Genomic DNA, 9,916 nt, shown 5'->3' on the forward strand with positions numbered 1-9,916 from the left:
GTTTGAAACTAACATAATCAGATTGCTAGACCAGGCGACAGAAATCTTATTTAAAAGCTTAATAAATTTTACGACTTGTTGAACCCATTAAATCCTAATTTAAAAAAAAAAACAAATGGTTTTCGTTGACCGGTAGGCCTAATCACAAATCAAAATTATATGATTTATTATAACATAACCGATGTGCCAGTCTCGAAAAACAATAAAGAACCTATAATGTCGATTTTAGCAGCTTTTTATTTTGGGAATTGGCCACACCAAACAAAGATGGCGTTATAAAATCTGTTGTCCGTAAAGTGACAGCTGCAGCGCATTGCGTAAAGTCAAGTGTGCATGTTACACGGTTAAACATGTTAAAAAGTTTTTCTGAAATTTCAGTTTTATGTTTCATTCGTGGTCCAAATCATTCTTTAAGAACTGATATAATAAACTTTTCTCCTTCTTGATTAAGTGAGAAACGTAGAAAATATTTAGAAAATTTAGTTAAGTTGTGTTTTGCTTTTAGTGAGTTCAATTATCGTAAATCACCATGCCTAAAGGGAAAAGAAAAGGAAAATACGGTGAGTACTTCCAATCTGCTTTATGGTGTACTTGTGCTTTGATAGGAACAATCTGGAATTGTTAGGATGAAGATCACGCGGCGACCTTGTGTGTGCGACTTTCCGCGGGTTGGTATGTAGTGACGTCAGCGAAATGTTCACGGTCAGGCCAACCAATACCCCAGAACACCTACCATATGTTTAGTTAAAAACGGTCACGATTAGAATCTGCAATATCACAGCCTAATACCAATCGACCAACAATATTAACACACGACACAACAACCTTTCTGAAATCTTTCAATGTAAATAGTGACAATACTAAGATCGTTTTTTTCACATTCGAAAACCAAACAAGAAACATTGAATATATTCTTAAAGTGCTTTATATTAATAGTACCGTGTGACTTGCAATCAATAAAATAAATCAATAAAAGCATATCAATAAAAATTTAAGCGACGTTTTATAGAAAATTATTACCATTAGACTGTAAACATGGAATTTTAAATGTTCCAGGGTAAATTAAATTGACGAAAAATTTGTTTATTGCGCTAAACAGTGCTGTACATGATTTTGCTTAAATGTAAATGGTAATAATATTTTCTTAATCTGTACATTAGAATGCTGACTTTTTGATTCAATTTCAATATGGGTTATATTTTACGACGTTAGATGTGCATATCAATCTTGTTGCCAAAGATGCAAAAGGGTTTTTTAATTTGTGTTCTTAAATTTTGCAAGATAGAAACCTATGGATAAATTCACATTTTCTTGTACATGAATTAAATGAGCAAGCAACAACCTTTTACAGATTGAGTAGAAGTATGAGGGAGAGAGTTGAGTTGTGACCTCAAATAGTTGTTTTAGTCACAGTACTTTCAATTAACAACAATTTAGAATTATTTTTTTTTATTTCAAATGTTCATAAAATAGTTCAATTTTAATTCACATCCAAAAACAAATTCAAAATGTTGACAACATAAAGAAGTATTACACCAAGTTTGGTATTGATTACAGACGCAAGGTTTTAAAATGGAAATTTTCACAGAGCACAGAAGAACCGAGCAAGAGTATTCCTCAGAAGAAGATGCTGGCATTGACATGACAAATGACAACTACTCTGAGACATCTGGACAGTCTGACCTCAAGAGCATCCATGATGAAGGCGGTAAGTAATATGTTAAAAAGGTCTAATTTGAAAATCAGAGTAAATTAAAAATAATCTATTATAACATATAAAAAATAATAAATTTATAAATATAGATAATATTTACTTTGTGAACTGCTAAGTTATTTATGGTGCCAATTATAATTATAGTATAATCAGAATCTATATCTAGTCTACATCAGTTGCCACCAGAAATGTATTATAAACATGCATTGATTAAACAGAATTTAGATATCACACTTTTTACTGTTATATTATCAGAGGTCATAATGAAAACTGTCCATTAGTTTATGACAATTGAGCTCTTCGTAGCTGCGACACGTTTTGATTTATTGCTAAGTATCATTGCAGCTTTTACTGCCTTCTAATTTTTATGAAGGAAAACTTAAGTTTTAGTCGACGAGTTTAGGTAGTAGAGTAGCCATTGCTTAAAGAGCCCAAAAGCGCCGAGAGTGAATCCTAGGTTTCAACTAAATATGTTTCGGGCGACGATGGCTTTGCGTTGCCCCATCTCTTGGGCCGGATATGATATAATAAACATTATTTTAGGATTGAAACATTTTGTTTTGTATGGCTTCAGAATTTGAAATACATTCTTTGTTTGATAAATATATACAAAACAAATAAATATCAACATAAAGACAAAGCAAACAACTTATGACATAATGCAGGCTAATGTTGTGTATCAACACATCAGTGGTGACGCTTGTGACTCATACAGTGGTTTCCACTTGACCCTCTAATTGTAATCTTCAACGGTAATGCAAACAATATATATCAGATATGGGGAAAATCGTAACCTCAAACATTGTATTTTTTTTTAATTATTATTATTCTTTGATGGGGAAAAAAATACAATAAAACACCAAACTTTCCTATTTTTAGGGAAACGATAATATATTTCAAATTCGACAAGTAGGATAGTTGTTACTCCAATGCCAAGTTTTCGCCCACAACTCGCAACATGAATAACATCTTTGTCAAAATTAATATACTTTCTCCAAAGATACGTTACGCTAGTTTTGTTAAAAATCTCATTATTATTAAGAAACGGAAAACTCCCATAGAACTATTTTAATTACTCACGCAGCAACGTAATTCGAAAATTTCCAAGTACATATTACGTGACGCCTTCGATATTGATAAGCTCTGAACATTCCTACTGCGTGTACTTCGAATTACGTAAATGAATGTAAATCTTGAATATGCTTTGTGACGCAATAAATCGGCAACTATCGCTGTGAGGTGAGACTATAAAACAATTCTTACGTCACAATTTCATTTATTATGAAAGCTTAATTTTGTATTGAATAAAATAATTACCCAAAAGACCCATTTAGACAGTTATTTGTTTTAGGATCATTTTTTTCCCTACCTATGCTGATAGCCTTGAGAGGCTATTTCAGCTTCGCCTTGAAGTGTGGGTGAGCTCACGGGGCTCAAACCGGAAGTGTTACTAACACGGACCCTAGCAAGAGCAGTGTTTCGCGGAATCTACCACCGCATCGGAAACGCGACCCACTGAGAAGATCCGGCGAGAAACTCAGTGGGTGTGTCAATGGGAACTAGGATCGTACAGCTAGATTTTATGTTACAGAGCGCTCCTGAAAGTTTTTTAGCCTGAATCTCTAATACTCCAAAACAATTCCAATTATCAGATAGTAAAAATATCTGATCTTATCTTAAAACAGTTATCTTTATATGTCGCTGTTATGAAATGATAGATAAACTGCAAAGGTCGAGGCGACCGCCCCGGCCTTGAGTTCTATTAGTACTATATTAGTTACGTTTTATTATCCTAAGTGGAACATTTTAGATTTTATTACAGCATATTTCCATGAAAGAACAGATTCTAATGACTCGTGGAATTGACAATAGCAGGTGTCTATCAAACAAGGTGTTGCCAAATTTTGCATCAATGTGCCGATCAATGGAATTCTCCTCAAACAGTACACACGTGTAGCACGTGTGTTGAATTGAATTCTTGATGATGATGATTGAATTCTTAATTTATGTTTTCGTTTGTTTATATGATTTTAAGAAATAAATTCATATAGTAGTGAACACACTTCGTAACAAGGTTATGCATAGGGAAAAGAGAGATTTATCTTACGAACGCATAAAACTGGGCAACGAATTTAAAAACTAAAAAATATATAAACTAAGTGGAATATTTTTAACTCATAATTGAAAGAAAACTGTGGTAAGATGACTTTGTTTACGTTGACTGATGAGCTAGCAAATAGTCTGTGCCAAACAATAACACAGTCTATCTGAACTAAGGGACTAATTACAATTCATTATTTCATGTTTATTTATTAAGTGTGTTTTCAGTATTTTTCCATTAAAGTTATTGTTAAATTATTTTTTTACGAAAACTGTTAAATATTCGAATGTCCTGAAATAATAAATAGTAAAGGCCAGATTAAACCGTAAAAATAGTTCGAAATATACATAATTTATAAAATACATAATTTTGCAGCAGCTAGGACATACACATTAATATGTATTATACCATATGGAGTAATGTCAAAGGAGTAATAATAATATATCTTTGTCTTTAATTCTGAATACGAAACCATTGTAAGTGCGTTGTTGTATGGCGTACACTTCTGCGGTTTTTTTTTTCAATTTAGGTCAAATATATTATATACTTCAGATCAAAAATGTTTTGATATCTTTGTGTGTTGCGATATAATAGTACATTTATATTTAGAAAAATGTGTGCGGTCGGGCGAAGAACAAATAATGAAATTAGTTTAGAAGTTACAGGATGACATTCGAATTTCGTTTTCCCGCCTTTTTACGGTCGAAATTTATATGATTTGACACTAGGTAGGTAACAAAAAGAGGAGAATTACTTTCGTTTTTCAAATGTCGTCTTTGATGCTATCGTTGCAGATTTATAAGTAAACGCTTACAGTAAATAGTGCGTCGGAGTTTGGCCTTTAAGTCACAATTATTAAAGGTGACATTTGTTTATGTTTATGAATCAAGAGCTAGAAGTATAACTAACATAAGTTAAGTAATTGAATTCTGTCAGTCAACCCTTACCGTTAGTCGCGTCATGGAATTTCTTTTCAAAAGACCAGTGAGTTTCTTAGCGACACTTCTCTATTGTGAAGCTGCATTCTGTTCGCTAAAGTGTTAATTGAAATTAATTGCAAAAGTTTGTTTTGATTTTGTTTTTCGTATTATTTTGTTAGATTACTCGTTGTCTCAATTGGAGAAATCAGGGTGTACTTAATATTTGTTAAAATCAATAATATGTACACTCTTTGTTCTTTAGAATAGAACTCAATGTTACGAGAAATTCTGAGTTTGATCAAAACAATTGAGTCTTTATCAAACACATTTTATCTGCTTCACGACAGAAACGTTATCGACGCGTGCAAGTTACACCTCGTGCATCAATAAACAATGTGTTTGTTTGTGTTACAGAAAACGACAGTCAAGAGAAGTTGGAAGAGAAAGTGTTGGAGATCATCGACGGGCTGAGCGCTCGTGCGAACGCGGCCCGTGCGTCGGCGCTGGTGTCGCTGCGGGCCGCGCTGCAGCGCCGCTACCTCGCGCCCGTGCTCAGCAACCAGCGCGCCACGCTCGCAGACCACGTGGCGCGCGCGCTGCGCCGCGGCCGGGACGCGGAGAGACGCGCCGCCGCCGCCGTCGCGCCGCTGCTCGCCCTGCAGGTACCCACCGACGCGCCAAACCATGCAGTGTCTATGCACTTTTTTTCCCTACCTATGCTGGTTAGCCTTGAGAGACTATTTCAGCTTCTTGACGTGTAGGTAAACTCACGGGGCTCAAACCGGGTGCGTTGCTAACACTGGCTCCAGCAAGAGTAGTGCTTCTCAGAATCTACCACCAGATCGGAAACACGACCCACTGAGAAGATCCGGCGAAAAACTCAGTGAGCTATGTCTATTAATTTACTCGTTTGAACCCTTCGTCGCAAGTGACTTGTTCAGCGAAAACAGTGACCGGTGCTTGAGGTAGCACCGTTAATGGACCCGTAATGACGTGTTTAGAACGACGTCGCGATCTCAGCGTCTACTAGCATGACACGTCCGTCATTACCAATTTCCTACTAGAAATAGGAATAGCATAGTCACAACACAAATTCTCTAATTGTCATTTAGACCTCCGCGTGGGAACAATACCCTCATTTATAAAATAATTTGTATGACATGTCACGAAAAAACCTCAGTTTTTTCTTCGACGTAAACTAATTTATAATTAAATCGATGGATATAAATAATCGGATCGGTAGTACATGAGGACATCACTAATTGATTAGTGCTTGAACTGTCGCAAGTAATATGGATAATTGAACAGAGACTATTACAGTTTAAATTGATTTCGTGTAACGTCTCCTATTTTTAAAGCCGAGTGTAATGCCACATTTCAGATCGGCGAGGAAGGCACGGAGGAGTTCATGGCAGAAGTGCGACCGGCGCTGGTGGCGGCCTGCACGGACAAGACTTCCTCGTTGGAAACCAGAGCCGAGGTAATATTAATGTTTATTATATATCTTCTTCTTTTTCTCCACCTTATCCCACTAGGTGGGGTCGGCTCAGCTAATTTTCCTATTCCATACTCTTCTATCAGCCGTCATCTCAACACTCACTCCTCTCTCACTCATATCGTCATTCACACACTCCATCCATCTTCTCCAGTCTTCTTCGGTCGACCTCTTCCCCCTCTACCTTGCACTACCATTTCCTTACATCTCCTATTCACATGCATCTTCTCTCTACGCATCACATGTCCATACCACACTAACCGTCCGCTCTTTAATTTCTTGATTACTGGGGCTACTTTCACACTTCCTCTGATATACTCATTCCTTATCTTGTCCATTCTTGTCACTCAACACATCTATCTCAACATTCGCATCGCTGCCGCATGCACTCCTCTTTCATGCTTTACTTTCGTCGCCCAACATGCAGTACAATACTTGTTATATATAGTGTTAAATATATTTATAATTATTGATTTCAGTGTCTTTAATTACACCATTTATTTTTAGTGTTGTTCATCTTTGGCCGCTCTATGTTATCTGCTGGAGGAAGATGTGAATGAAATTTTAGAAATCATGCAGATGTACGAGACAATCTTTAGTAGCTGTTATTTGAAGGTATGAATATTACAGTGTACATTTTGCAAACTCTGCTCGGTATTATAAGATTAATAACAGATGTTATTAGGATTGATGATTGGTAGGGTAGGTTAATTAGGCTGCCGTAGGTGACAGCCTAATTAACCTGAGGTCCCACCCTAGGGGGTGGGATCTCAGCAACTAGCTATACTTTAATAACAACTCTCCAACTCACAATAACAATCTTTAACTATATAAATATTGATTACATGTTATCTTATATATTGTGACGTCAATGGATTCCGTAAGAATTTGACTTGAATTGAGATTTGCTGGAGTCTACCTAGTGGTGAGTCGTCAGCGTCGCTCACAGACAGCAGACGTAAGCTTTTACAATTTGCTGGAAACTTTTAACATTCTCTTGGGAATATATTTTGCACTTACACATTACTTAACTCAGTAACTTAATACAATTTTTGGGTTATGTTTGGACCAAGGTTCTAAAATAAATTGGATGAATTGTGTAAAATAGGATATCCGAGAGAAGAGTGACAGGCCTGACAGAAAAGCTGCGCCGGCTCCACGTAGTAGTATAAGGGCAAGGAGAAGACATTAATGTAGTAAAATTTTATCCCATACCGACTGATTTATGGTTAAAGAAATAAATTAGTTCAATAAACATTTTAAATAGGAAAGGCTTGCATCGATGAAATTTGATTTGTTGTTGCAGGGCGACGGCAGCGTGAAGGTGTCCGGCGCGGCCGTGGAGGAGGGCGCGTGGTGCGGCGCGGCGCTGGACGCGTGGAGCGTGCTGCTGGGCGGGCTGCCCGCCCCCGCCGCGCAGCACGCGCTGCAGGCCGCGCCGCCGGGCTGGGCGCGCCTGCCGGGCCTGCTGCGCGCCGCCGCGCTCGACGTGCGCCTGGCCGCCGGCGCCGCGCTCGCCGTCGCGCACGAGGCCGCGCCGCACCTCGCCGAGCGCCCGCACGAGCTGCTCGACCTGCTGGAGCAGCTGGCGCGCGACTCTCACAAGTACCGCGCCAAGCGCGACCGCAAGCTGCAGCGCGCCACCTTCCGCGACATCCTCAAGTACTTCGAGGAGGACGCGGCGCCCAGCGTGGCCGTGCGCGTGGGCGCCGAGACGCTGCAGTGCGACACGTGGGCGGCGCTGGGCGCCTACGCCGCGCTGGCCGCCGCGCTGGGGGCCGGCCTGCAGGCGCTGGCGCCGCACGCGCGCCCGCTCCGCGCCGCGCTCGGCCTCGACGACGTGCTGCCCGCCGACGCGCTGCCCAAGGCCAAGCTCAACAAGCTGCAGCGGGTAACACAACAGACCTTTCATAATGAACACAATGGCCACTCTGTACTGTTGCGTCCACTGTACCGATGTATGTGCGTTATGTTGCAGCACCTGCAGAACACGGCGGCGTGCAAGGCGCGCACGCTGGCTCGCAACAAGAACCGCGACAAGCGCTCGGCCGCGCTCGCCCTGTGAACCCGACGCCGCTGATACCCTCAACGTGTATTGGAAACTCAGTTTGCTTCTGGAAATCTTTGTCTTTTATTATGTCTATTTTTCGATTATTCCGATTTTTTTTTACTGTTACTTGTTATTATTATTATATAAACAGATCCATTCAAACTACTCTTCTCACCGAAAGCCGAACACTAAACAGTTCAGTAAACTGTTGCTTTAAGATCACACTAATTTCGAATATAGATACACATATATATATACAACATCCAATAATTATATGTGGCTTGTAGATTGGATTGTAATCGTTTTCATTGGGTCGAGTAAGGCTAGGCAATTAGCTATTTAATTTGGGGCTGCGACTACATTAGATGAGTTTAATGTTATTAATGTTTAGAAAACTTGTTTGTCGTCTATTTATAGCGCAGCCGGACAGACAATTATTTTAAAGAATTTTAATCAAAAAAGCGTGTTATTAAATTAAGCTCTATATTTAAGTGGACGCGATGGTACAATGTTCGAGGGTGCATTATCGTATGTAGATATCAATAAATATTAACACGCATTAAAATTTTACATCATTCTGAATGTACACTCCTAATGGACCAAAGAAACTTTGATTTCGGAAATGTCTCATTATAATGTTTTATTAAATATCAAATCTCAAATCGATTGTAATCTTAGTTTAATTGGTTATAATACATTCTGCATTGATATTACAATGATTAAAATATCATTGGCTCGTGTCGCATAAAAATAAGAAAATAACACTAAAGGTGCACATGGTTTCTATTTTTGTAGAAAATCTATATAAGTGGACTAGCTGACGGCCCTTCCGGCGTTCGCCTTAACCCGTGAGGTCGACGTCTCAATTGTAAAGTACAGCGGCTGTCTCAACTCTGCAACTGGAACACATGACTGCTTCGTGGTAGAGCTAGGCGGATGTCGGTACCTACCCGTGCAGACTTATCACTTAAGGTCCTAGCGTCACGATTATATTGTTTAGTTAATTTCTTGTGATTTGTATAGAATTTTTAGTGTGTAATCTGATAATTTTATGAAACTGATGTTACATATTTTATGTTTATAGTATCGACACAAAACTGTTCGTGAAAATGTAACAATTAATCGATTGTGCCTAAAAAACGGTTTTTTTATTGTAAATAATTATCTTCAAGAGCACATTTAATTAATTCTGATTTCGAAAACGTTTAGGATACGTGGTCTACATTAAATTTGAATTGTTTGATTGGTAATGATACTTTTTATAAAAAAGTATTGTTGAAAATTGTTTCGTGTGATTCGTATCATTACGAAAGTTTCTCTGTAAATATTATTTTCATGGAATTCGAATTGGCCGCCTCGTTTTGTACATTAATTAGGCTATGAAGTGTTGAAATAATATTTATTACGAGAACCATTGTTTGTTTTATTTCCTATCCAAACTTTTTTTTTTCTTAGATGGGTGGACGAGCTCACAGCCCGCCTGGTGTTAAGTGGTTACTGGAGCCCATAGACATCTACAACGTAAATGCACCCATCTTGAGATTGATTTGATTGATTCTAAGATCAATCAGTGGGACGCGTTTCCGATCCGGTGGTAGATTCTGCGAAGCACTCCTCTTGCTAGGGCCAGTGTTGG

General features: G+C 38.6%; 1 protein-coding gene across 3 annotated transcripts; it reads left to right on the forward strand.

Moving 5' to 3' along the window:
• The first annotated feature begins 245 nt into the window (after positions 1-245).
• LOC101744697 (interferon-related developmental regulator 2) lies at positions 246-9,694 on the forward strand. 3 transcript variants are annotated; one of them, XM_062674852.1, is made up of 8 exons: positions 246-560; positions 1,589-1,708; positions 5,150-5,397; positions 6,117-6,215; positions 6,738-6,845; positions 7,537-7,580; positions 7,740-8,121; positions 8,209-9,694. In XM_062674852.1, exons 1-8 carry the CDS (start codon positions 530-532, stop codon positions 8,293-8,295), a joined length of 1,119 nt encoding a protein of 372 aa, XP_062530836.1. In that variant the 5' UTR covers positions 246-529; the 3' UTR covers positions 8,296-9,694. The 3 variants fall into 3 exon arrangements, with proteins under 3 accessions (XP_062530836.1, XP_037874811.1, XP_062530835.1); XM_038018883.2 differs by having other exon boundaries at positions 7,537-8,121; XM_062674851.1 differs by having other exon boundaries at positions 7,537-9,694.
• Positions 9,695-9,916: the final 222 nt, after the last annotated feature.

The sequence above is a fragment of the Bombyx mori genome, chromosome 22, assembly GCF_030269925.1.
Source record: "Bombyx mori chromosome 22, ASM3026992v2".
NCBI classification, from domain to species: domain Eukaryota; kingdom Metazoa; phylum Arthropoda; class Insecta; order Lepidoptera; family Bombycidae; genus Bombyx; species Bombyx mori.

Bases quoted from the DNA above. Each gene is read 5' to 3' on its own strand.
- LOC101744697 (XM_062674851.1), top strand. From the start codon at position 530: ATGCCTAAAGGGAAAAGAAAAGGAAAATACG. The intron at 6,216-6,737 runs GTAATATTAATG...ATTTATTTTTAG, and splicing joins CGTTGGAAACCAGAGCCGAG to TGTTGTTCATCTTTGGCCGC. The intron at 6,846-7,536 runs GTATGAATATTA...TTGTTGTTGCAG, and splicing joins TTAGTAGCTGTTATTTGAAG to GGCGACGGCAGCGTGAAGGT.